The following is a 27960-nucleotide window of genomic DNA, read 5'->3' as shown; positions in this document are numbered from 1 at the left end:
TGCGGCGCTCGCGCATGCGCAGAAGGAGGCGAGCACCATCGCCTCACGGTTATCTCTCTCTCTCCATCTCTGTGTGTGAAGCGCTTGGCGAGAGAGGCCTTTCCAGCGGCCATGAACGGCTTCGGCGGCGGCGGGGGCAGCGCTGGCCTCGGCCCGCTCCGGAGCACCGGCGGAGAAACAGTTGAAAAAATCGACATGTCGCTGGGTGAGGAGAATTTAAAAGCTTGGGGCCATCCATTTGTATCAGAAAGGGGGGGGGGAGAGAATTGGGCCTGTGGGATGTACCATTGGAAGCAGAGCGGAGGGGAGGGCGGCTTTGGAGGATTCCATCCCGAGGAAGGAGCGAGAGGGAACGTTGGCGCCGCCCCCACGTGGGCGGGGCCGAAATTGATTGGCAGCTCCTGCAGGGAGGGGGCGTGGCCTTATATTAGATAGAGGTGTATATATATATATAGGCTTTCCAATCTTTGACATCTTGGAGGCTGTGCTCAGTTCCAGCCACGTGGGGGATCAAATCACCGGCATTTTTCTCACATTTCCTTATAAAGCGGTACTTATTTATTTATTTATTCCACGACATTTATTTACGACATTTTATATGCCACCCTTTTCACCCTCAAGGTGAAAAATGTAAACAACATAGATTTTCAGATTTGGTTTCAACCTGCTTTCTGAAAAAGCAATTAAAGCATTAGTATAAGTCAGCCATAGCAGAGCACCTGATTAACCAGCCTGGACACAGCATATTATTTGAGAACACAGAAATGCTGGACCACACCAACAACCACCATGTCAGACTACACAGAGAAGCCATTGAAATCCACAAGCATGTGGACAATTTCAACAGAAAGGAAGAGACCATGAAAATGAACAAAATCTGGCTACCAGTATTAAAAAAACTCTAAAATTACAACAGCAAAACAACAGAGAGGAAAAAAACCAGGCACAGATTAACACCTCTCAGCAACAGATTTTCCCAGGCTCAGGCAGGCCTTCAAATGCTAATGAAGGTGATCAGCTAAACATTCACACCTAACTGCAGCAGGGAAGAGCTCCTTGCCCCACCCCAGCCATTCCACAGATATATAAACCCATTTTTCCTACTTCTGACAGACCTCACTACCTCTGAGGATGCTTGCCATAGATGCAGGCGAAACGTCAGGAGAAATGCCTCTAGAACATGGCTCTATAGCCCGAAAAAACCCACAAGAACCCATTAGTATAAAATTAGACACTAATTTTTCGTATCTCTAGCAGTATTTAAAAAACACTGAAAGTATAAGAACAAAGCTTAAATATCTAGAACTCTGTGGTCTAGAAGATCTGGATCATGTTTAACAGACGAAGCGGCTTACAAGATATATTATTATTATTATTAAACTTTATTTGTACCCCGCTAGCATCTCCCGAAGGACTCGATGCGGCTTACAAAGGCCAAGGCCACAATACAACAACAGCACAACAAAACAACTCAAAGCAAAATCAAAAACATAAAGCAATAACAACAAAACATTACACCATGACACAGTAAAAAACTAGGGCCGGGCCAAGTAATGGGTACAGAATTAAAAAGTGCTGGGTGTGACAGGTGGCATGTTGGATTTCAGGGCAAGTGCAATGTGCAGAGAATCTTAAAATTCTAATAAAGTGCTTCTGGGACATAATGCTGGAGTTTAATAATATATATATATATATACACACACACACACACACAATATATTATTTATGGGTTGCAGCTAAACATCAAAAAAACCAAGATTATGGCAACATGAATGAATGATTGACAACTGGAAAATAGAGGGAGAAAATGTGGAGGCCGTGACAGGGTTTGTATTTCTAGGTGCAAAGATTACTGCAGATAAAGACTGGCCAGGAAATTAGAAGACGCTTCCTTCTTGGGACTGACCTTGAAGGAGCTGGGGGTGGTGATGGCTGACAGGGAGCTCTGGCATGGGCTGGTCCATGAGGTTACGAAGAGTCGGAGACGACTGAACGAATGAACAGCAACAACAACCTTTATTTATTTATTTATTTCACAGCATTTTATATGCCGCCCTTTATTATTATTATTAACTTTATTTATACCCCGCAAAATCTCCCGAAGGACTCGATGCAGCTTACAAAGGCCAAGGCCGCCAACAACAACAATATACAATACATAATAAAACTCATAAAAAATAAAATAAAACTCATAAGCAAATAATAAACCTCAAGCAAACAATAAAACAGTAAAACGATGACACCGTGACACACTTTAAAACCTACAGGCCGGGCCAAATGTAATAGTTGTTGTTCATTCGTATAGTAGTCTCCGACTCTTCGTGACCTCATGGACCAGCCCACGCCAGAGCTCCCTGTCAGCCATCACCACCCCCAGCTCCTTCAAGGTCAGTCCAGTCACTTCAAGGATGCCATCCATCCATCTTGCCCTTGGTCGGCCCCTCTTCCTTTTACCTTCCACTTTCCCCAGCATCATTGTCTTCTCTAGGCTTTGCTGTCTCCTCATGATGTGGCCAAAGTACTTCAACTTTGTCTCTAGTATCCTTCCCTCCAATGAGCAGCCGGGCTTTCTTTCCTGGAGGATGGACTAGTTGGATCTTCTCGCAGTCCAAGGCACTCTCAGCACTTTCCTCCAACACCACAGCTCAAAAGCATCGATCTTCCTTTGCTCAGCCTTCCCTAAGGTCCAGCTCTCACATCCGTAGGTGACTACAGGGAATACCATGGCTTTGACTAGGCAATGGATCTTTGTTGCCAGTGTGATGTCTCTACTCTTTACTATTTTATCGAGATTGGACATTGCTCTCCTCCCAAGAAGTAAGCGTCTTCTGATTTCCTGGCCACAGTCATAATAATCATAATAATATTAATAATAATAATAATAGACAGAATTTAAAAGTGCTGAACTTGACATGTAATATGTAGAGGTATTTGGAGGTAGGTGCAATGTGCAGATAATCCTGAATCTCTAACAAAGTGCATTTGGGACTTGAAGCCGGGAGTTTCCTATTCTGGAAAGGCACACTGGAACAGCCAGGTCTTCAGGCTCTCCCTAAAGACTGCCAATGTTGGGGCTTGTCTGATGTCCCTGGGGAGAGAGTTCCAGAGTTCCCTTTTCACCCTCAAAGTGAAAAATTTAAACAACATACATTTTCAGATTTGGTTTCAACCTGCTTCTTGAAAAAGCCATTAAAGCAATTAGTATAAAATTAGACACTAATTTTTAGTATCTCTAGCAGTATTTAGAAAACACTGAAAGTATAAGAACAAAGCTTTAATATCTAGAACTCTGTGGTCTAGAAGATCTGGATCATGTTTAACAGACAAAGCGGCTTACAAGATATATATATATATATATATATACACACACACACACACACATATACAATTTATTATATTATTCATATAGTACAATATCAGTATTATATATTACTATATTGTACTGTACCATTATATTGTAATATAGGAGCCCCCGGTGGCGCAGTGGGTTAAAGGTCATGAGTGACCTAAAGGTAATGAGTTCGAAGCCAGCCCAGGTTGGAGTGGGTTTCCAACCAATTGTGTAGCCTGTTGTCGACCTTTGCAACCCGAAAGACAGTTGCATCTGTCAAGTAGGAAAATTAGGTACCCCCTTAAAGTGTGGGGAGGCTAAATTAACTGATTTATGAGGCCATAAAAAAGACTCCAACAAAAAGCACTCCGGCAAAAGCATGCGGGAAATGTGGAAGTACTTCATCACTGTCGCAGATGGACGATGAAAGCGACAGCTCCCCTGGCGGCCAGAAAGTTAAATAGCCTCTGTGTATGTCTGTATATGTTGTATGTCAAAATTGACATTGAATGTTTGCCATATATGTGTACACTGTAATCTGCCCTGAGTCCCCTGTGGGGTGAGAAGGATGGAATATAAATACTGTAAATAAATAAATAAACCCCTGTGCCAGCAGGACTGAAGACCAACAGGTCGCAGGTTCAAATCTGGGGAGAGCGCAGATGAGCTCCCTCTATCAGCTCCAGCTCCTCATGCAGGGACATGAGAGAAGTCTCCCACAAGGATGGTAAAACATCAAAACATCCGGGTGTCCCCTGGGCAACGTCCTTGCAGACGGCCAATTCTCTCACACCAGAAGCAGTTTCACAAATCACTCCTGACACGACAAAAAAAAAAAAGCAATATTATATGTAATATAAAATATATAATTATAAAATTGTATTATTATTAGCATTAGATTATATTACATTATAGCATTATAAATATTACATGTATATACAATATATTATATTCATATTATATTATATTATTAGTAAAGCACAGGAGACAAGATGGAACTGTCTTCTGTCCCCCTCTCTCTTCACTCTGGCCCAGAGCAGCAATTGGTGCCGGGGGGGGGGGGGGGTCCCAACCAACGATATAGGCAAGAGACAATATGGAACTTGTCTTTTTACCTATCCACATTTGCTTTTGAACTGCTAGGTAGGAAGAAGCTGGGGCTAATAGCGGGAACTCATCCCACTCCCCAGATTTGAACTGCCAACCTTACGGTTAGCAAGTTCAGCAGCTCAGCAGTTTAACCTGCTGTTCCAGCAGGGGCAAAATGAAAGATAATAATAGTTTTATTTCTTACAAACAAACAATAGTTTTATTTCTTACCTACGCAAGAAGATAACAATAATAGTTTTATTTCTTACTCATTAAAGATAATAATAATAGTTTTATTTCTTACCCACCTTGGGACTCCGAGGGCGTAACGTAATACTGATAATTTAGACCAGGGGTCCTCAAACTGAGGCCCGAGGGCTGGATACGGCCCTCGCTCAGGGTCAACCTAAGTCTGAAACAACTTGAAAGCACACAACAACAACAGTCCTATCTCATCAGCCAAAAGCAGGCCCACACTTCCCATTGAAATACTAATAAGTTTATATTTGTTAAAATTGTTCTTCATTTTAATTATTGTATTGTTTTAAAGTGTTTTTTGCACTACAATTAAGATATATGCTAGATCAGAACTTCTTAAACTTCTTTCTCTCATGACCACTTTCTGTTTGAGAATTTTTATGTTACTCCAGGTGTAATGATATATAGAATTGGTATAAAAATCAACATTTCCTGTTATTAATACCACATTTGCAAGACTTGCTAAACAGGCTGATTTGGCCTTTTTATGAAGTACAACTGATGCCATTCCTGCAGAGCGTTCTGCAGATGCTCCACTATTAGGTGGATCTGTAATCCATGTCTTGAAGGGACTCGCTGGCACAAGCCTCCCTCCAGCCTCACACACTCTCTCTCACCCGCATATGCGCAACATGCTGCCATGCATCAAACACGCCTGCTCTCTCCTCCCTGCTTGGAGTCTCAGAGACAGCCCTCCCCTTGGCTTAGACGTCGGCCAATCACAGTGGAGGAGGGCTGTTGGTGGGAGGTATCACCGTCTATTTCCAAAAAGGAAGAGAAGGACAGGTGGAGAGATTTTCAGCCTTATCTGCCAAAGGAATTCATAAAACCATCAGAAATATATGTTTTCTGATGGTCTTTGGCAACCCCTCTGTAAGCCCCTCACAACCCCCGCCCAGGGGTCCCGACCCCCAGGTTTTGAAACACTGGTTTAGGAGCTGTTCAACTCCATTCTTCCAAGGACACAGTCCAAGCCCTCCCGAAAAATGGCCGTCCAGCTCCTGCTGCTGCCTGGGAGCCGGTTGGAGTCTCCTTCTCTGAAGTTTTTTTCAACAGAGGCTGAACGGCCATTTTTCAGGAGGGCTTGGACTGTGTCCTTGGAAGAATGGAGTTGGACTGGATGGTCCTTGGGGTGGGAGGTATCACCCCAACTTTATTATTCCAAAAGTCTCAAAATCTTCTTTCAGTTCTCAATTTTTAAACATTGCAGAAAGGGAGGTGTGCAAAAAATAATTTTGCATTTCTTTTGTCACTTTGCCTGTCATTTTTATTTCTTTAACAGTTGTATTTCCTAACACCTAATGGCTGCCTCAAGAGACTGCAATATTAGAAATTTGCTGACTGAAAGTGGTTTTGGGAGAGAGTGACAATTCTTTTAGGAGGATAATGCCTTAATTTTTGTCCCATCTCATACTGCGGTCTGCACAGTCATTTTGCTATTCCTCTCCATGGAAATTTACAACAGCTTGGCATGGCTTGCAATCTATGGAGAAGCAGGAAGGAGGCAGCTATACAAGAATAAAAACAAGTTGTATAATTTATTCTACTAGACTACATTATATTGAAAGTGGTAAAACCGACAAGAGCTAACCTTTTCACATCCAGCCTGTATGCTTCCTACAGGCAATTTTATTATTACAGAACAGGGTTTGGCAGGCTAGTGTTGGTTTATGCTCTTGTTTTGTCCTACTTTCTTGTGTGTGAAATGTAAAATGTTCCTTGGCAAGACTGAAAATAAGCATAAGCCTAACTGTTGTCATTGGAGGGAAGGATAGAAGCCAAGATGAAGTACTTTGGCCACATCATGAGAAGAAAGGAAAGCTTAGAGAAGACAATTATGATGGGGGAAATGGAAGGAAAAAGGAAGAGGGGCCGACCAAGGGCAAAATGGATGGATGGCATCCTTGAAGTGACTGGCTTGACCTTGAAGGAGCTGGGGGTAGTGACAGCAGACAGGGAGCTCTGGTGTGGGCTCATTTCTGACTCTTTGTGAGGTCACAAAGAGTCAGAAATGACTGAACGAATGATCAACAACAACTGTTAACTGTTGCCATGTTAACTGAGATGACCAAGCTTGAGCTGGCTCTCATGGACCAGTCATCAGAGCAATTGTTCAGGCAGCCCTGTGGAGCTCAAAGGGTGACCCAGAGTGGATGCTTGTTTGCTCTCCAGAGTAAGGTATTTGTAGGGAGGCAGGGATTGGGAAGAGGCATCAAAGAACTTGCTCTGTAGGGCACTTTTACAGCATATCTTAAAGTAGAGCTGTAGCCTGAATAACTCGGACCTGGATTACTAAATATGCTGGCAACCCCCAAGTTATAAACATCTGAATTACAAACAACTCATAGTTACAAATGGGTGAGAAAACAGGAAATGAAAGAAATCTGCCTCTCAAAAGGAAGGGAAATCCTCTCCTGAAAAAAAACTATTATCATGGGGAAAAGAGGTCTCTGCTGAAGCTTTATCTCCAATCCTTTTTTCCACAACAAAACAAATTGTTCAGAATCCAATGATAACAGGGACAGAAAGTGAGTAAAACCTTCTCACCAGGGGCACAGGTGGCAAAGGAAACTCCACAGAGGTGCTAACCGTATTTGTTGTGAACCGCTGTGAGTCGCCTTCGGGCTGAGAACAGCGGTATATAAGGTAGGTAAATAAATAAACCCTTCCCTATACTATCCAAAACCAAGAAAATTGGTTGGAGTTGTACTTTAAAATGTACATGTTTCGATTTACCGTACATACAAATTTAACCTAAGAACAAACCTCTATCTTATTCTCTAACCCACAAACTGCCTGTAAATGGGGTTGACTTGTACAGATAAATCTGGTGGGTTCTGATACATAGATTTTACCTATTTATTAATGCATCTGTTAGTTACCTTTGCATCCTGCCATTGAGCTCAAGGTGCAACACAGGTGTTTCTTTATCTGTCTGATGTGATAGTCGGTACACTAGTCTCAGTTAACCCATGGACCATGGGGATTGATAGGTGCCAGACAAATGTAGTTTCTGTCTGCTTGAAAGTTACTATTAAAATCAGGCCTCACTGATATGCTAACCCCATGATATACCATACCACAAGCTCTGCATTGACTTGATATTAATATCAAAATACAGCAGTTAAAAGCAAAGAAAAACAAACTTAATGTACAGTAGAGTCTCGCTTATCCAACATAAATGGGCTGCCAGAATGTTGGATAATAAGGAGGGATTAAGGAAAAGGGTATTAAACAGTAAATTGAGTTATCATTTTACAAATTAAGCATCAAAATATGTTTTACAACAAATTGACAGAAAAAGCAGTTCAATGCACTGTAACATTATCTAGTAATGAATGAATTTGGCACCAAAACATTGCAATGTATTGAAACAGCTGTGGATTTATGGGAGGCAGACTGCATTGGATAATATAGAATGTTGGATGAGCGAAGGTTGGATAAGCAAAAGTACTGACATTGAGTACTGACATTACCACCACAACATCGTGTATTTGCTTGTGGAGGTTTACTGGGTTGGGTTTGAAGAGTTTGTTGTTTACATCAGGCATGGGCCAACTTCGGCCCTCCAGGTGTTTTGAACTTCAACTCCCACAATTCTGGGACTTGACTGTCTTACATATGTTTCTCCAAGTAGCTGGATTCCATGTAGGCAGGAACTCACCTCTACAAGATACATTGAACTGGAAGAATACATACATTTTGGCTTTATACCTGTCATAATAGGTGAACAAAAGTGCCTTCTCCATTCATAAAGTTGCATTGAAAGGGAGAGAGAACTATATGTCAAGGAGCCAGAATGGCTGAAGTGTGCATTAAGGGAAAATATTTTAATTTGAGTGTTGAAATAAGTGCATCATCCATCTTTACTGGCAAGCTCTCTCTTAGTGATTTATACAGACATAAATTGTGCTACGCAAATGGGGGAATTGTTTGCAGAATGTGTAAGAAGTGTAGCCGGCTGAGGAAAGCACGTTGTTTATGTGCATTGCCACTGCACAATGTGTTGTCAACCATGCTCATTGACCATTGATCCATATACATTGCTCTACATTGGTACATAGTACAGGAATTGCTTAACATGACTTTGCCGGCAGATATTAATTGTATGCTGAATCTCAGCTACTCAGTGCTGACAATTAATGAGTTTGTAATCGGTGAGACCCATATTTAATTTGACAACAAAGGAAAGTCAAAATTCTGAATTCCCTGCATTTAGAACACGTTCCATGTTTGTTTGTTTTTGTTTGAAAGTGGCAATATTTCACCATGCTGTTTCACACTGAAAGAACTTGATGTCCCTTCCTTCCCAAAACTAAATTTCCTGAAGCCACAGACACTGTTCTCTGCCATTGACTATCCAGCCCTACCCCAGTTTAAGATAATAATTTCTTATTTGTGATATCTTTACCAACTTGGTTTGGAAGCCTGTGAGACACATTTTTAATGGCACAGAGCTACTATATCAAGCAATAGAGATAATTGTTCACATCACTGGAATTCTTTGATTTATGTGACAGCAAGTGTCTTGAAGGCACATGTTCAAGTGGATGATCTTGCTGGAGTTTCAGGGAAATGGTGCAGATTGCTGAAGGCCAGCCAGGGAGTCTTATGTTGACAAGTTCTGTCTGGGTCTTTGCAACTTCCTTTCATGTCTTGGGGAAAGACATTTGATGTGGAAACAGTCAATTAGGACGCGAAACACTCACAATTGGGTTTTGTGTAGTAATAACTTACAAGAGTCAGAAGTAAATTGCCAGTGTGAATGTAAGAAGCAGTTGTACAAGGCTTCTCATCTGCATCTTTTGCTTCCTGTTCTGTGACCACAATAGAGAAATTATGCATCTGAGACCAGGATCCAGTACTGGGAGCTTTTTCTTTGTGTGTACTGAAACACATCCTAAATCAAATGTAGTTTTCAAAAAATTAGCCGTATTGGTCTCTTGCGCCATAAAAAAGAGGCTGTGAGAAGATATGGGGCCACCTGTAAGACATTTGTTAAATTTAGTGTAAGATTTCATGGACTTGCATTACAGGGTGATATTAAAGCCTCAGGTGCCAAAATATATTTTATACAGTTGTGGGAATGGCATACACTGTGATAGGATTCAGAAATATGCAAATCACGTTTCTTGCTCTACATTTTCAAAGGGCTGGGCAAATTGACAAGGCAAAATTAATACTCAGGAGACATTTACTACATGACAGATCAAAAACAGAAAATGACAGAATATCCCTAGTTGTCATGTACCGCCCCCAGCTGAAACCACGGAAATACATCATTCACAGACTACAAACAATTCTTCAGAACAACACAGCCCTCTCACAAGCTCTGGGAGTTAGGCCTTTATTGGCTTGCAGACAGCCTCCTGATCTTAAAGAACTATTCACCAAATGTAGGATACTATATGTCCCCATGCAATAGTCGCACCCCCTTTTGAGTTCCAAAATGGGGTTTCCTCCCCTTCCATTCACAATGCATTTATTGATTTATTTCCTGCATTTATAACCGGCCCTTCTCACCCCTGAGGGGAGACTCAGGGCGGCTTCACAGCACGCACAATCAGTGCTTTCACATAAACATTCAGCAAATACAATTAAAAACAGTTAATTAAAAAGCAATTAATTAAACACGCCAATTAAAATCCAACGACCTGTATCCCTTTGCCCAGTCCTTTGAAAATTCAGCCCAATGAACATGGTGTCACATCTTTCTGAATCCTGTTATATTATTTTAGTTTCTATACTTTATAGCTGAAGTGTTAATAGTAGACTTTACTGCATCTGAAGAAGGAGGTTTATAACCCACAAAGCTCATGTGCCATCCCATCCTCCTTTGTAAATCAGTTTTTGTTGACTAGGCCTCTCTATTGTGACACTTTTCACCATGTATGCTGTGTTTTTAAGGCCAGGGATGAGTGACAGGTAGATCAGGTTCTGCTAATAGATTGTGGAGTGATAATGCAGGTGCCTCTGGCTTCCACTGGTTTATCAGTAAGAACGTTTGTCTTCAAGTTGTCTATCAACTTAAGGTGATCTCAAGTCCATCAGAAGAGTTTTTTGTGGGGAAGACATGCTGAGAGTTGGGTTGATACTGCCTTCCTCACACTTGTTAATCCTTGATGACTGACCTCTCCTCTAAATGTTAGCCAGTCGTGAGATCCATCAGGACCTGGTGTCTTCAGGGTATTTAGGCAGCATCCATTGTTTCATTGGGAGATATAAAAAATCAGTGTCTGATATTTTGTGAAAAAACAGTGGTTATGAAGAACTGGACAGTTTTATTTTGGAAAGGATTTGTGTAAGTTATAATTGCAATTGGTTTAAATTTTTATTGTTGTGTTTTAGTAGGATGTTTGTGTTTTATGATGCTTTTATCTTGATCTGTTTGTATGATTTTCTTCTTGGCCATTGAATGTTTTTGCCTTGTATGTTGGAAACCGCCCTGAGTCTCTTCGGGGAGATAGGGTGGTATACAAATAAAGATTATTATTATTATTATTATTATTATTATTATTATTATTATTATTATTAATGCTCTCCTTCTAGTATCAGTCTCTAAGATGAGTATGGGTGCAGTTGCAACATGATTTGATCTTTTATGTTGATTTTTCTGAGTCGTGGTTTTGCTTCTAACTCCACTTGGTGGACTCTGGTGTTCTAGCAAAATAAATTTTGTTAGAGCCCCAGAATGGTTGGCATCGAATTGTTGCCTGTTGTAAGGCTGCCCGGAGTCCCCTTCAGGATGAGAAAGGTGGGGTACAAGTGTGGTAAAAAAGTAAATAATTTAGGTGGCAGTAAATTTGTCTTCCCTTGTCAATAAAGAGGTTGGGATGACAATTGAATTATTGCCTTCAGATCTGTTGATGTGACTATTGGGTGAGAATTTATTAGGATGGTTAAAGAAACCCTACAACTTTAGATGCTATCTCTGCTGTTACCCTACAGTTAGAAGCAAATTACGTCTATGTAATCTGGAAGGACTTGAAAGCTTGGGTGGCTTTGTCCCTGGGGTACATTCATGTGAGGAGGAAAACCTCTGGTGTTGCAGCAGGTGACGCAAGCAAAGGAAATATCCTCTTGGTTTCTATGCTGTTCCCCTCCATCTACCTTCCCTGCAGCTAGGCAAATCTGCTGTGTTTGTACACATTGGGAACGATTAAATGGTCCATTTGCATCTAATCTGGATGAGTGTTAGAATTTCCTGGCCTCCACACAAAACAGGTTGCACTGCAGGTTTGAGGGGTCTTGCAATAAACTTGTGAGTAAATTGTTAATATTAAATCATATCTTCATGTTACAACAACTGCTGCCATCCCTCACCGTTTAAGAAGACCCTTTTCAAGGAAAAAGAGACCTAATTTTAGTTAAGAAAAGTAAGTGTACTATCACTTCACATATATGGAGCAATCCTTGTCAGCTCTGAACTGGCAGAAAGGAAACATGGAGAATAGGAGGATGCCCCAGAAGAGAGCCTTCTCCCCTTTCCTCATAGGAGCTGCAAAGGAAAGAGGCAAAGTCGGCCTGCCTCTGCCCAGAACAACTGTGGTCTCTTATTTGCAATGGAAATGTTAAATTACAGGCCACAATGAAATAAAAGTGCGCTTTCCCCTCTCCCTTCTGCTATGGCTGACTTGGCTTCCTGGTCCCTGCCTCCTGTTTTCTGTCTTCTCCGGTTCCCACAAAACAGAAGTATGGAGATATGGGCTCTATTAGTTTATTATATGTGTAGGTTTCCAAATAGTTAGCGTGTCAGGAGCAACTTGAGAAATTGCAAGTCACTTTTGGTGTGAGAGAATTGGCTGTCTGCAAGGACGTTGCCCAGGAGACGCCCAGATGATTTGATGTTTTTATCATCCTTCTGGGAGTCTTCTCTCATGTCCCCGCATGAGGAGCTGGAGTCGATAGAGAGAGCTCATCCACCTCTCCCCGGATTCGAACCTGTGACCTGTCGGTCTTCAGTCCTGCCAGCACAGGGGTTTAACCCACTGCACCACCGGGGGCTCCAATAGTTAGCATTCTCTGGGCAGCGTAATGGCAAATGCAAACAATGATACAGTGAATGAAAATAGCTTATAATAAGACCAGCAGCATCTAGCACCAAAAACACCACAAAGTAAGACCAGCTGCAAAATGAAAAAATCAGAAATCCCCTAATTGCCTCTGCATTGTAGCTAATAGGCTTTAATGTGGTCATCCAAGGTTTTGTTTGAGCTGTCCTTTCAACTCTCTTGCAGCTGCTGTCTGGCAAAGCTTTGCTCAACACAGGAAGTGTTTTTGATTTTGGAGTTTTTACAGGTTGTGGCAGACATGGGCAAACTTGGGCCCTCCAGGTGTTTTGGACTTCAAATCCCAGAAATCCCAGCCAGCTTACCAGCTGTTAGGAACTGTGGAAGTTGAAGTCCAAAACACCTGGAGGGCCAGTGCCGGCCAAGGTTATGAGATAGCCTGTATTTTCATATCTATAATGGGATATTGTGACAGGACCCAAGTCTAAAGGTGCATGCATTTATCTTTTATATACAGAGCTTCAATATAATTTCATACACAATATTTCTAATTAATTTGTGCATGAAACTAAGGTTGTTTTACATTGAAGCATCAGAAAGAAAAAATGTCACTTGCTCCACTGGCCATGTAGACAGTTTTGGATTTCAGAGTATATTGGAATTCTGGATAAGGGTTGCTCTCAACATGTAAAACATTCTTTTAAGGTAATTGACTATTTTGTTTTGATCTGTTAAATTTCCAATGGGAGGAACTCTGTTTTGTTACGTACTTAGGCAGGCAGTTTCCTGTTCTTTTTTCCCAGGTCACCCAGGAGATACTTAAATGTAAAATGTACTATTTAGATGTAGATGTAAACTCCATCAGTATGGGAGCTAATGTAAGTTTAAATAGTGTGCATTAAAAGAAATACAGGTTTTACAAGGAGTGATTAGCATTTTTAAATATTGATTTTAAACAGTTTAAGAAGAAAGGGCCTTTTAGTTTGCCACATGACAAACTAGGGAGGAAAATCTAGCAGCATCTTTATGGTTAGCTAATCTGTCTTTCTGTGGCTATTTGTCCTCTTCTTCAGGAGGAGTGACATTAAGGCCACAGGTATTACATATTATAGTTACACATTTGTGGGTGTGCAATAACAACAACAACACTTTATTTATATTCTGCCCTATCTCCCCAAGAGGACTCAGGACAGATCACAGTCCACAAACATTGAAAACGTTCAGTGCCATTAGGACAGACAAGGACAGAACAGACAGAAAGGAGGTATGTTGTGTTAATGCCCAACTTTTTGGCACCTTGGAGCCACTGGGATGCTGTCGCTCCACCCTCTATGACAAAGAGCCATCAGGATTTCCTGCTTCCTTTTGATTGCTGCATTTTCTGGTCTTTTTCTTTTATGCTGTCATAAAATACCTCCTCCACTTTTTAGCAGTACCTAATTTCTCTACTTACAGCTTTAAGCTGTTTTTGAACTGCTTAAGTAAACAGTGCTCTTGGAAGTTTGATGGCCAGGGTTGTCATTGGCATTCTTCTATATCTGATTTTGCTTCATCTGTACCTGATTATGGATTAGACTGACAGTCAGGTGCACATTCCGACCCGGGCTTTGAACTGGCAAATGTTAGATCTTTTTGCTGATGGTGGTGATTTACCAGCTGTGCTATAGCCCAGAATAAAGATCCATAATCAGGTACAGATGAAGCAAAATCAGATATAGAAGAATGCCAATGACAACCCTGGCCATCAATCTTCCAAGAGCACTGTGAGAGGTGATGCAGGTTTTTCAAGTAGCTGATAGACATCTTTGAAAAGCTCAGCTAGAAATGGCATACGAAAGCAATATATCTGCTTATGAAAAGTCAGTTCCTTTGGGGATCAATACATTATACCTCTTCAAATTTGAATATTTGTGTTAATCTCTTTTTTAAAAGTTGAAAAGCGATTCAGGAACGAGCCAAAGACCAGGAAAGTGAGTAGCCTAGGGTCTTTCCAGACAGGCTCTTTATCCCAGTATCTGACCCCAGGTTTTCTGCTTTAAACTGGATTATAGAGGGAGAGGAGATCTCCGCAATTGCATCTCTTCCTATGAACCTGTGCGGAACTAAGATCCATCGGGGAGGCCCTCCTCTCGCTCCCACCACCATCTCAAGCCCAGATGGTGGGGGCGAGGGAGAGGGCCTTCTTGGTGGTGTCCCCTGCCTCTGGAATGCCCTCCCCAAGGTGATAAGGCTGGCCCCATCCCTCACCTCCTTCCATAAGAACTTAAAGACTTGGTGGTTTCATCAGGCCTTTTATAATGACTAGTCTAAAGTCTCAAGCCCTTGGTCCAAAAGTTAGGACTTAGCCTTGTACCTCATCTATTCCCCAGTTCCCTGTCATCTGAGGCCACCTTTTCTTCTGGCCCAGACCTTTTAAATAGTCCTTTAATTGGCCCTGGAATTGAGTGGCCCTGGTCCCCTAGCAGGACCATTGCTGAGACCGATCCTTGCACTGTAGCATTCAGCCAGCCCCATTTTCCCCTCCTCCTTGCACCAGCATTGGCCCAGCCCACTCTAAATAGTTCAGGCCCCTTGTTGAAATTTTTGCCCCTGGCAGCTTACCTTGCATGAAGAGGAGAGTGGAATCGGCTTTAAATTGATTTTAATGTACATGTTGTGTTAACAGTTTATGCCTATGATTTTGTTTTATTTATGTTTTTGTATTTTGTATGTGTGGAAATCGCTCTGAGTCCCCTAGGGGAGATAGGGCAGTATATAAATGAAGTTTTATTATATTGTATTGTCGAAGGCTTTCACGGCCGGAATCACTGGGTTCTTGTAGGTTTTTTTGGGCTATATGGCATTTTCTCCTGACGTTTCGCCTGCATCTATGGCAAGCATCTTCAGAGATAGTGAGGTCTGTTGGAACTAGGAAAAAGGGTTTATATATCTGTGGAATGACCAGGGTGGGGCAAAGGACTCTTGTCTGCTGGAGCTAGGTGTGAATGTTTCAACTGACCATCTTGATTAGCATTTGATGGCCTGGCAGTGCCTGGAGCAATCTTTTGTTGAGAGGTGATTAGATGTCCTTGTTTGTTTCCTCTCTGTTATTGTGCTGTTGTAATTTTAGAGGTTTTTTTTAATACTGGTAGCCAGATTTTGTTCATTTTCATGGTTTCCTCCTTTCTGTTGAAATTGTCCACATGCTTGTGGATTTCAATGGCTTCTCTGTGTTGTCTGACATGGTAGTTGTTGGAGTGGTCCAGCATTTCTGTGTTCTCAAATAATATGCTGTGTCCAGGTTGGTTCATCAGGTGCTATGCTATGACTGACTTCTCTGGTTGAATTAGTCTGCAGTGTCTTTCATGTTCCTTGATTCGTGTTTGGGCAACACTGCATTTGGTGGTCCCTATGTAGACTTGTCCACAGTTGCATGGTATACAGTAGACTCCTGCAGAAGCGAGAGGATCCCTCTTGTCCTTTGCTGAACATAGCATTTGTTGGATTTTCTTGGTGGGTCTGTAGATAGTTTGTATGTTGTGTTTACTCATCAGCTTCCCTATGCAGTCAGTGGTTCCCTTGCAGGAACACTTTTCCTCTGAATGGATCTTTGTCTTGACTCTCATGGCTTGTTCTCGGTCTTGCAGCTCTTCTGATGTCTGAGGTGGAGTCTCCATTGGCCTGGAGAGCCCAGTTGAGGTGGTTCAGTTTTTCTTGGAGGAGGTGGGCTTCGCAGATTCTTTTTGCATGGTCTGCCAAAGTTTTAATTGTGCTTCTTTTCTGATTTGGGTGATGGTTGGAGTTTTTATGTAGATATCTATCTGTGTGTGTGGGTTTTCTGTAAACGGTGTGACTCAATTGTTGATCTGGTTTACGGATGACTAGGACATCTAGAAAAGGCAGTCTTCCTTCATTTTCTTTTTCCATTTTCTTTTCTTTTCATTATATTATTATTATTATATGAATCCGCACTGCCAGATAACCTGGAATACACAGAAAACCTGGGATCAGATCCCGGGTATAGGGCTTGCCTGGAAGGGCCCCTAGAGATAGCAAACTCACCCTCTTATCCATCTGTAAATAAGGAGAACATTTTGTTCTGTCCTGTCCTGAGGGCCAGGGAGGGCTGGAGTGCCAATTTCATCTTGAATGTGTGTTTCCTGAATGCTCCTTGTAGGCAAATTCATTTACCTCTTTTTTCAAGGCCAACAAGATTATAACAGTGTTTGTAAGGATACAAGTTGTAAAGTAGTTTATGGCATTACAGTGTTATAGCAATGGCTATGGTGATAATTCTCACCAATTATCTTGTAGCATGTAGTTTCTAATTTTTGTAACTGGAACAAGGGAAAGCCAAAGAGATCTACAGCGATGCAGAAGTGCTGCTGAGCAAACTGCAATGTGTTATGCCAAAGAAAATGGGGCGATTCTGCATTCTTGATAGAAAGAATTAACTTCATGCTAGCAGGTTATATTTTTAGGTGCCAAATTTGTTCTCTTTTTAATTGAAAATTTAATTTCTCTGCTTCTGCAAGGATTTTATGTATGCATCTATTTCTATACAGCTAGCCCTAAGAGGTGTTCTGTTTAGATAATATATATATATATATATATATATAGAGAGAGAGAGAGAGAGAGAGTTTTCATTATTCACAGTTTTCTCACTTTTACAAGATCTGTGCCCCAAACCCTTGTAAACATGGGGGACCCACCATATTTGCTTTCTTCAATGCTGCCAGGATAATCTAAAATTCAGGTGGCCTTAGGCTGCAGAAAGGGAGAATTGTCTCGCCTAATTGGTTGTTCAGGCATGCAAGACTTTGCTCAAACTGTGCCCAGCCAGTGAAAGGAAAGGGGCTTCTAAGTAGAACTTGGTTAATCTTGTGCATTATCTGTGAGTAAGTGAAAGAGCTGCTCCCTGCAGAGTTGGCACTCCGCGATAGGAACATGTGAATTCCTATTTTGTTACCGTAGTGTGCGGGCTCCCAAAGCAGCACTAGAACTCTTCTCACCCTATTAAGAAAATGTGTTGTTGAAGACTTTATGGCCAGAATCATTGGGTTGCTCATCAGTCCCGTAGCCAGGATTTTGTTTAGGGGGGGGGGGGGGTTGAGTGAAAGAGGGTCTACCCTAGCAAACCTTTTGTATCGTTACCCCAATACCCCCATGCATATGGGATATATTGAGCATGGTGATCAGATCATGATATGAATAAACATAACAGTTTAAATAATGCACCAGTAAGGTCTTTTCGCGAACCACCATGAGAATTGGGGGGGGGGGGGGTTAAGCCTCCCAAGCCCCATGGCTACATGCTTGGGTTGCTGTGAGCTTTCAGTGCTGTATGGTCATGTTCCAGAAGCATTCTCTCCTGACATTCACCCACATCTATGGCAGGCATCCTCAGAGGTTGTCAAGTCTATTGGAAACTTGGCAAATAAGGTTTATATATCTATGGAATGTCCAGGGTGGGAGAAATAACTCTCCTGTTTTGTTATGTTTTTTGGTGTGTTTTTTTTTGTTTTTTTAGAGTTGCTCTTTATTTACTGTCCTAATTTTAGGGTTTGTTTTTTTTTTAATACTGGTAGCCAGATTTTTTCCTTTCTGTTGAAATTATCCACATGCTTGTGTATTTCAGTAGCTTCTCTGTGTAGCCTGACATGGTGGTTGTGAGAGTGGTCCAGCCTTTCTGTGTTCTCAAATAATATGCTGTGCCCAGTTTGGTTCCTCAGGTGCTCTGCTATGGCTGACTTCTCTGGTTGAATTAGTCTGCAGTAAATAAAGAGCAACACTTAAAAAACAGGGGAATTCCAGACAAGAATCAATCAGGGCCAGCCAGCACCTCCCAACAAAGGAACCGCCCAAACAGCAATCAGCCAGGGTTTTAAGCTGCAAGGCCATTCATTTATTATTTATTATTATTTATTATTATTTATTATTCATGTATTATTGTTATTCAGTGCTAATCAAGGTGGCCCATTGCAACATTCACGCCTGCCCCAAGCAGAAAAAAGTTCTTTCTTCCACCCTGGACATTCCACAGATATATAAACCTCCCTTGTCTAGTTTCCAACAGACCTCACAACCTCTGAGGATTCCTGCAATAGATCTGGGTGAAACATCAGGAGAGACTGCTTCTGGAACATGACCAGACAGCCCGGAAAATTCACAGCAACCTATTAAAACATCTGGGGAAAAGCATGGACTCATATGAAGCTGCTGTTTCTCATCAGACTGGGCTCTTGTGGATCTTCATGTCTTCCTTCAGCTGTCTAATTTCTTAAAATTTAACCGAAAAAGCCAGGGCTTCTGTTTGCAAAGCAAGTGAACTTTCATTACACTATGGCCCTTCCTTGAGCTATGAATCTGTCTTCTTCTCCCCATCTATGCAAGGCAATCACTGGGCTATTTGCAGTTAACAAGAGTGTTTAGCGAAAGGGTGGGCCACCGTTTTGCCTGGACTTTGCATGAGTAAAGTGGCTGGACATGGCCCCAATTCACTATTTGTGCCTACATCACTCACGTTCCTTACACCCCACTCTAGGCATCTCTCCTTTCTCTCCTTACCAAAAACCAGGCCCTTTGAAGCCCCAGTTACATGTACTCGTATGGAATATGGAGGAATGCCCTTTCTATGTGTAGATCCAGTGAGCTCTAATCTTTGTGCTCTGGAAGAAACTGTAGCGTTCAATCCAAAAGACGTTTGCATCATATGGATTGAATGCTACTAGCTTAGAATTTGGACAATTTTATTTATTTATTTATTTATTTATTTACAGTATTTCTTTTCCGTCCTTCTCACTCCGCAGGGGACTCAGGGCGGATTACAATGTACATATACATGGCAAACATTAAATGCCATAAACACACAACATGTATAGACAGAAACTCAGAGGCTATTTAACATTCCAGCTTCTGGCCACCAGGAGAGCTGCCGCTTCACCATCGTTTTGTGACACTGATTAAGTACTTTCCTCATTCTTTGCATACTTCCTGGAGATTTTTATGGCCTCGTAAATCAGTTAAATTAGCCTCCCCACATAAGTGGTACCTAAATTTCCTACTTGACAGATGCAATTGTTTTCGGTCTGCAAAGGTTGAGAACAAGCTACACAATTTTGGTCAGAAGCTCACTCTGACCCAGGCTGGCGTCGACCTCATGACCTTTCGGTCAGTAGTGATGTTAATGCAGCTGACACCCAGCCCGCTGTGCCACAGTCTTGGTGCACAACATCACAGGCAACAACAGAGTAGAGTCGATGACCTCTGCTTCTGCTTGTACAGTTTGATTGCTAACCTTAAACAGTATTGGTTTCAGATCTGGCTAGCCATCATTTGTAAATGTTTCCTAGAAGGGTGGAGTTTGCTTAGGAGAAAAGTGTGAAGTGTTTGTAGGCAATACACAAGCAGTAAAGTTGATGTTTCCTATGACATAGATGCTAAATATTGAAAATTCCATAACCTATTGGAAATAAGTGCTTCATAACCTTGTTGAAAACGTAAAAATGATGTCACATTAGTTTGGCAAATGTGAATCTCCACGAACATGTGGAGACCACCTTTTGAAAACCACTAGTCAAGAAAATCATGACCTTGTTAGAAGTCAGCTCTCTCGACCACATAAGCATTAATGTAATGGCACACAGGTAACTCAGTGTTAAACTGAAGAAACATGTCTTTAAACTGCCAAGGATAAAAGCATGCCACTACAAAAATATATTGGGTTAGCAGAGGATGGTTGTGTCTTTGAAGTAGAATTTGCAGTTGCCCATTTCCTCTTCCTTAAAACCTCTTAGTTAAAATATGCACTCGAGAGAAAAAACAAAGTAGTCTTCTTTAAAAATAACATTTCAGGTTTACTAACAATTTTTTTTGTATATATTCAGCATACTAGTCCATAGTCCAATGTCTTTAAGCATATAAGTATAGTCTAAACAGTATAACTGTACTCGCTGTAGTCTGAAAAGGAGGCAAACTGCACCCATCTCCATTGAGGTCTAAAAGCATACTGTATAACAAAAATGGGAGTCCTGTGTATGAAGCCCCTTCCATGCCAAAGAGGTACAGTCAAACTGGCAAACCAAAATGTACATACAATATGGGTTAACAATTATACACATTTACAAACAGTCAATGGAGGCTTGGAAGGTTGCGATTTCCAACAAAGCTTTGAACCTTGTTTTACAGATGATATAATTAAACTGAACAAGAAAGAAGAGAGGAAGCAGTATTCCCCCAGGATGAAGAGGGGGGTTCAACAGAACGGCACATTCAGGACAAGGAGGACCAAGTGGGGAATGCAGGACTACACAGGTAGGTTGTCCTGTGTTTTTTAAATGTTTTTTTTATTGTAATGGTATCCATCTAATCCATTGAAATAAACTTACTTTACAAACATCCATAAACCATTAGATTTTTGCCCCCTTTTTTCCCTCCCCCCTCCCTCCAACTTTACAACAAAGCATTTTTAAGTGCAGCCAGTCTAGGATTCTGTCCATTTTTTCCTTTATCTGATCATTAGCTTTCCCTTCTTCAACCCATTTCACATATCTTAACCAGTTCTCTCTAATTCTTTGTATTTTTATAGACTACTAGCCGTCCCCTGCCACGCGTTGCTATGGCCCACTTGGGGGTTCTGTTTGGGAAGTTCAGCCCAATTCTATCGTTGGTGGGGTTCAGAATGCTCTGTGATTGATGGTGAACTGTAAATCCCAGCAACTACAACTCCCAAATGTCAAGATTCTATTTTCCCCAAACTCCACCAGTGTTTACGTTTGAGCATATTGAGTATTCGTGTAGAGTTTGGTCCAGATCTATCATTGTTTTAGTCCAGAGTGATCTCTGGATGTAGGTGAACTACAACTCCCAAACCCAAGGTCTATGCCCACCAAACCCTTCTAGTGTTTTCTGTTGGTCATGGGAGAACTGTGTGCCAAGTTTGGTTCAATTCCATCATTGGTGGTGTTCAGAATGCTCTTTGATTGTAGGTGAACTATAAATCCCAGCAACTACAACTCCCAAATGACAAAATAAATTTATTGACATACATTGGGTTGTTAGGTGTCTTGTGTCCAAATTTGGTGTCAATTTGTCCAGTGGGTTTTGAGTTCTGTTAATCCCACAAACGAACATTACATTTTTATTTATATAGATTTTATATCTTGTTGTATTATTCCCATAATATCTGATTGTACTTGTTCATAAGTGTATTCGTTCAATCTGTCCATTGTCCATTTTTTCTTACCCTTCCATCCCAATGTTATTACACCATTGGCATCTTTAACCATCGCCATCAAAGTTTGTTGGTCTTCTTTCTTCAGCATTTGTAGGCCCAAGGTAGATTGTCCTGTTTCATATATGAAACACCACAGGGTTGCGTGACAAGTTACACAAAAATGCATTGATCCTCCTAACCTAGTGGAAGTAATGTGGGATTTGCCATGCCTCCACAAGATATAATAATATATAATAATAATAATAATGATACTTTATTTATACCCCGCCACCATCTCCCAAGGAGATCTCGGGGTGGCTTACATGAGGCCAAGCCCAACAACACATCAATAAAACAACAAAGCAGTAAGAAAATAAAACAATACAGTTAATATAAATCACATATAGGCAATAATACACAAAGATCTCTCACTGTTTACTTCTGCTTAGCCCCTATTTAATTAGAGGGAATTTGTATTTTATGTATAGTTTGTGGGATTAGTCTAGATAGCCTCTTCCTCCTTGTGTTTCCTCCTCGCCCTGTCCCTTTAAGACTCTTCTCAGGGACAAAGCCTTGGCCAAGAGCCTTCTGGTTTCTTGAGGAGTCAGGCAGTGTAGTATTGGAAGGTGAAGAGTAAGGAAGGTGGAAAAACCACAAAATAGAACTTCGTGTCGAAGCTATGCAAGTTACATCAAATCACAGATCGAAGTTACACAAGTCACAGAAGTTACATCAAAGCTACCTAAAAGTAAAGACACAAAGTAAAGCCACATTGGAGATATAACAGATTGAGATCCAATTGAAACCATATTAAAGTGACATCCAGTCCGAACTGTAGTTGTGTTTCAAGGACATTAACTCTCCTCACAAAGACTGGCAGTAAACTCGTGAGGAGAAGAAGTTTGAGATCTGTTGTTCAATAAATTCTTGTTTTTACGTCAAATGTGTAGCATTTGATCTGTTCCCTGCATCACAGACACCTTCCAAAGAAATAGCTAATGTGGGGGCAGAACAAGATCCCATAAAGCGATAAATACATTTCCGTTCTATCGGCAGAGGCTTTCACGGCTGGAATCACAGGGGTGTTGTGTGGTTTCCTATGTATGGCTATATTCTAACAGCATTTTCTTCTGATGTTTTGCCACATTTCCTTTCTCCTTTCACGCCTTTTTGTAATAAACCTGTCCTAGATGCTCCCTTCCCTCCGGATGTCGTCTTTCATTGCTTCATGCCTGTCTCAGTCCTGTCCCTTGCCTCATGCCCTTATTATTTATTGCTCTCCATTTCAGGGTTTGGTAAGAACCGCTTGGGGCGCAGGAGGCGGCTGGCAGGGAAGAGGCGCCCCTATGCCGTCAAGACCGGACTGGCGGCTAGAAAAGCCTTAGGAGCCCACAAAGGCATCAGCCCTCTCAACAGATCGCCTCTCAGTGAAAAGGTGGAGAAGTCAATCTTCTGTTGTGCATTACAAAGCCCTTTCCACCATGCAGGGTGAAGGGGAGACATTCCTCCGCTTTTGTGTGTGCATTTTCACACAATTCGAGAGCCAGCATGGTTATGGTGGGACACTAGAGTTCAAATCCCCACTGAATGGGCAAATCACTTTCTGACAGCCTCAAAGGAAGGCAATGACAAACCTCCTCTGAAAATCTCTTGCCAATAGGTTTGTAAGAACTTTACAATAGGTTTGTTTTAGGATCGCCATAAGTTGTAAGTCACTTGATGGCACGCAGCAACTGTATCTCATTTGCTTAGATAGTGCCTTGCATGAACTACAGTTCCAAATGGAACAGATCCAGCCAAGTTGCTCCACTAAAGAAAGGGCCCCTTCTGTGATTACAGGTTTCTCTTACTTCATTTACATGATTTATTTGGAATTTATTTCCATTTCATCAATTTTGCACCCATTTTCCCCACTAAGGGATTCACCAAGGGCTTGGATAATTTAAATAGAAAGTGGCTAAAACAATACATACAAAAGCTTACAAAGCCAATTATATAACAATATTGTTAAATTCATACTTTAAAACGGTTAAAATACAATGGCAACGCTCTTCAGAACAAATTTTGCAAAGGTTTGCCTTAAGGAAGTGTTTCTTAACCTGGGGGACTGGGACCCCTGGGTGGGTCGCGAGGGGGGTGTCAGAGGGGTCACCAAAGACCATCAGAAAACACACATTTCTACATCCTCTCTGGATGTAGGTGAACCACAACTCAAAAACTCAAGGTCAATGCCCACCATACCCTTCCAGTGTTTTCTGCTGCTTATGGGAGTTCTGTGTGCTAAGTTTGATTCAGTTCCATCGTTTATGGGGTTCAGAATGGTTTTGCGTGTAGGTTAACTATAAATCCCAGCAACTACAACTCCCAAATGATGAAAACAGTCCGCCCCCAGTCCTCCACCAGTATTCAGATTTGGGTGTATTTGGGTATTTGTGCCAAATTTGGTCCAGTGAATGAAAGTATATCTACATATCATATACAATTAACAACAGCAGCAAAATTACAGTTGTGAAGTTGCAACAAAAATCATGGGTTGTAGGTTTTTTGGGCTATATGGCCATGTTCTAGGAGCATTCTAAATAAAAATAGAATCTTAGCATCATGTTCTCTGTATTTTTTTGGTCCTATAACACGAATCTGTGATGCATTTCCATTGGAAGTTGACCATCATATCATACTATAAATATTAGAAAAATGTAATCTCTGGGCATTGTTTAGCTCCTCCAGTGTGCTTCTGTGGTATACTTCTGTCAGAAGTCATTCCTTTTATTATGATTCACTGCTGTCTGTAGTTTCATGTTTCCATGGCAGGACAAGGAACATGTCTGCACTGATATGTGGGTCATTCTGTACACCTAAAAAGCCACCAAAATCCTTTGGCTTGTACTTAGCTGCCTAGTTAGTGAAAAGAGACTATATACTTGGCAGAGAAGCAGTTGAAAATGCATTATACCCACACCACTGTGCATTCTGCCACATATCAACACCTGGTGTATGGCAATCTTCCCTTTAACCAGCTGGTCTTCCTTGCATTCAGTGTGAGTTCTGGGATTATTGTGGTATTTAGCATGGTATCTGTTAACACAGTGGTTCTCAACCTGGGGTCCCCAGATGTTTTTGACCTTCAACTCCCAGAAACCCTAACAGCTGGTAAACTGGCTGGGATTTCTGGAAGTTGTAGGCCAAAAAAATCTGGGGACCCCAGGTTGAGAACCACTGTGTTAATGTGTTGTGGTTTTCAATGTTGTACCTCTCTGTGTTACCACATTGTTCTGTGGCTTGAATTTATAATCGAAGAAGGGCAGAATTACCGTATATACTTGAGCCGACCCGAATATAAGCCGAGGCACCTAATTTTACCACAAAAAACTGGGAAAATGTATTGACTTGAGTATAAGCCAAGGGCGGGAAATGCAGCAGCTACTGGTAAGTTTCAAAATAGAAATAGATAAGAAGAAAATTACATTAATTGAGGCATCAGTAGAGTAAATATTCAAAAATATTTACTCTGATTAAACCATTATTCTAACCTTCTTCAATATAAATGTGTTTACATACCCTTCCAATAATAATAAAGGGAGTAAAATAATAAATGTAATAAAAATAATAACAGAATAAAATAATGGAAATGTAATAACAGTAATAATAGAGTAAAATAATAAATGTAATAATAACAATAATAAATAGAGTAAAATAACAAATGCAATAATAACATTAAAGAGTAAAATAATAAATGTAATAATTATAATAAATAGAGTAAAATAATAAATGCAATAAAAATAATACTAATAACAGAGTAAAATAGTAAATAACATTGACTCGAGTATAAGCCGAGGGGAGACTTTTCAACCTAAAAAAGGGGCTGAAAAACTAAGCTTATACTCGAGTATATACAGTATTTTAAGTAGAGTCTTGTGGCTTCTTTATAGCAAACCAAATCTGGTGGCAGATGCTTTCTTGAATGTTACTAAATGAAGCAGTTTCTGATCCACCAAAGCTTCTGTCACCATAAATCTGTCAGCTTTTAAAGTGCCAGAAAAATGGGTAACAGCAGTGATTTTGCTTGTGTGTTTCAACAGATATCACACCTATCTGGAAATGTGTCTGCTAACTTATAGTCTATATTTCTTTTTTCTTTTTTTAAGAACATACAGCGAAATTACTCAGTTTTGAAAAGGAAGACGACCGTTCAGAGACCGGCGGAGTTACAGAGGAAACAAGGGGCCATTCTCAGGAGGCCTACCTTGTTAAACAGAAGGTGAGGATGGTTGGCAAATGTTGGGCCTTTTAAATGATTTTCATTTCCTTTAAGAGAGTTGTTATGACAGCTATGGGAAAAAAGAGATTTGCATTTTGCATTAAGTAATAAGTTATTTAATAAAGATAAAGCAGTTGGCGTACAAGAGCAAATTTCACTCTCTGGTGTCGTAATGGGTAGCTTTCCCCATCCTTGCTGATTGGGTAAACAGTGCTGAATTTGAACAGGAGAAAGAGATATGTCAGTTTTAAAAGCAGTCATTACGTGGCCAGAGGTCAAATCAGGTCTTTGATTCCTTCCTGGGTTTTTTGATAAGCGCAAGGTGTGCAGAATGGATATTTTTTGTATGTGTATTCATGCAAACAACTACCCCATCATCCATGGTAGCGTAGTTGTTTGCACAGGAACAATAAAATGTGAGTGGATCTTTTGGCTCATGGTTTGCAGAGAGACTGGTGACAAGTCAGTCCGGTTTAGTGTGTTTTGCAAAACATGCACCAGTTTAGCATTGTTTTGTTGTTTGTGTTTTAACATGGCACAAACACAGTGGATCTGGTTCTGCTTCAGCGCCATCTCACTAGTTCTTTCTTTGAGAGCCCTTATTTTTAGCCACAATCCCTGTGCAGTCGCACTCACACTGCTTTAAATGTATCTTTAGCATTAATATGTCCTAACTTTCTGTCAGCTTGGGGGATACTGGATTGCCTTCCTGTTTGAACAAGAAACCCAACAGAATCAATGTCCACACCGTTGCTTTCATGAAATGGTAATAATTTATTAACTGGTATTGGGTCTGTATTGTCGAAGGCTTTCATGGCTGGAATCACTGGGTTGTTGTAGGTTTTTTGGGGTACATGGCCATGTCTCGAACCATTCTCTCCTGATGTTTCACCTGCATCTATGGCAGGCATCCTCAGAGGTCAGACCTCACAACCTTTGAGGATGCCTGCCATAGATGCAGGTGAAATGTCAGGAGAGAATGCTTCTAGAGCATGGTCATACAGCCCCCAAAACCTACAAAAACCCACTGGTCTTGGGTCTATTTCCACCCAGGCACTAACTTGATTTCCCCACAACAAAGTCCATACTTAAAACATGAAGGGTAAATGATGGTTCCTGAAGCTGCCGGTTGTGGATTGTTCCTGAGAAGAAAAATAGGTGACAGTTTTCCTTGCTCGCTGTCTCTGGTATAGGGGCTTCTGTGGTGCCCAATGCTCAAGGTGTTAATTAGTTAGTGGTTAACAAATTATTGGTTTAAATTGACTTGAAATGGCTTGTCCAAGCCTGGATCTCACTGGAACCAACTGCAGACACATCTTGCATCCAAGATTCCCAGGTGGTAATAGCTCTAATCTAAAATGGCTCCCTTTCCCCAGGCAAAGGGGTGGACGAACTTACTGATACACACCAGGTAGGGTTTTCTTACATTCCACCCTCATAAAATTAAAAGAAAAGTTACTATTCTAAAACTGTGGGTGAGGAAGCTGACAGAATGAACAGTTCCATCAAAATCCCGTTCTCAACTCATTTCGTTTATCTACAATTCAAAAATAGGTGAAAGTGAACATGCATTATCGCCTCTCCCCTTTTTTTGGAATAAAATAATGAGCGTATTAATATCCCATGACAAACGGATGTTCATTGACAGCCTTCGCATCTGACGATGTCCAAGCTATTTTCAGGACTTGTAAACATTACCGTGTGGCCATTCTGACTGAGACGCTCTGGGTTTTGGAACCAACAAAAAGTAATTGCTTTATTCATGCTGAATGGTTTTCTGAGAGTTGGAACTGCAGTGTTCCTTAGAAGTGCTGTGACTATG

General features: G+C 41.1%; 1 protein-coding gene across 1 annotated transcript in view; it reads left to right on the top strand.

Moving 5' to 3' along the window:
- Nucleotides 1-27960, top strand: part of FYTTD1 (forty-two-three domain containing 1) — a 41938-nt gene continuing 13978 nt past the window's right edge. Inside the window, exons 1-4 of the mRNA XM_060767293.2 lie at nucleotides 1-205; nucleotides 20854-20979; nucleotides 23170-23315; nucleotides 26026-26138. Of these exons, the coding sequence (XP_060623276.2) occupies nucleotides 112-205; nucleotides 20854-20979; nucleotides 23170-23315; nucleotides 26026-26138 (479 nt within the window). The 5' untranslated portion in view covers nucleotides 1-111. The remainder of the gene's footprint in view (nucleotides 206-20853; nucleotides 20980-23169; nucleotides 23316-26025; nucleotides 26139-27960) is intronic.

Source organism: Anolis sagrei, chromosome 3, assembly GCF_037176765.1.
Source record: "Anolis sagrei isolate rAnoSag1 chromosome 3, rAnoSag1.mat, whole genome shotgun sequence".
Classification (NCBI taxonomy): Eukaryota; Metazoa; Chordata; class Lepidosauria; order Squamata; family Dactyloidae; genus Anolis; species Anolis sagrei.
The sequence above is the reverse complement of the archived record's forward strand: the minus strand, read 5'-3'. Positions and strand labels throughout refer to the sequence as shown.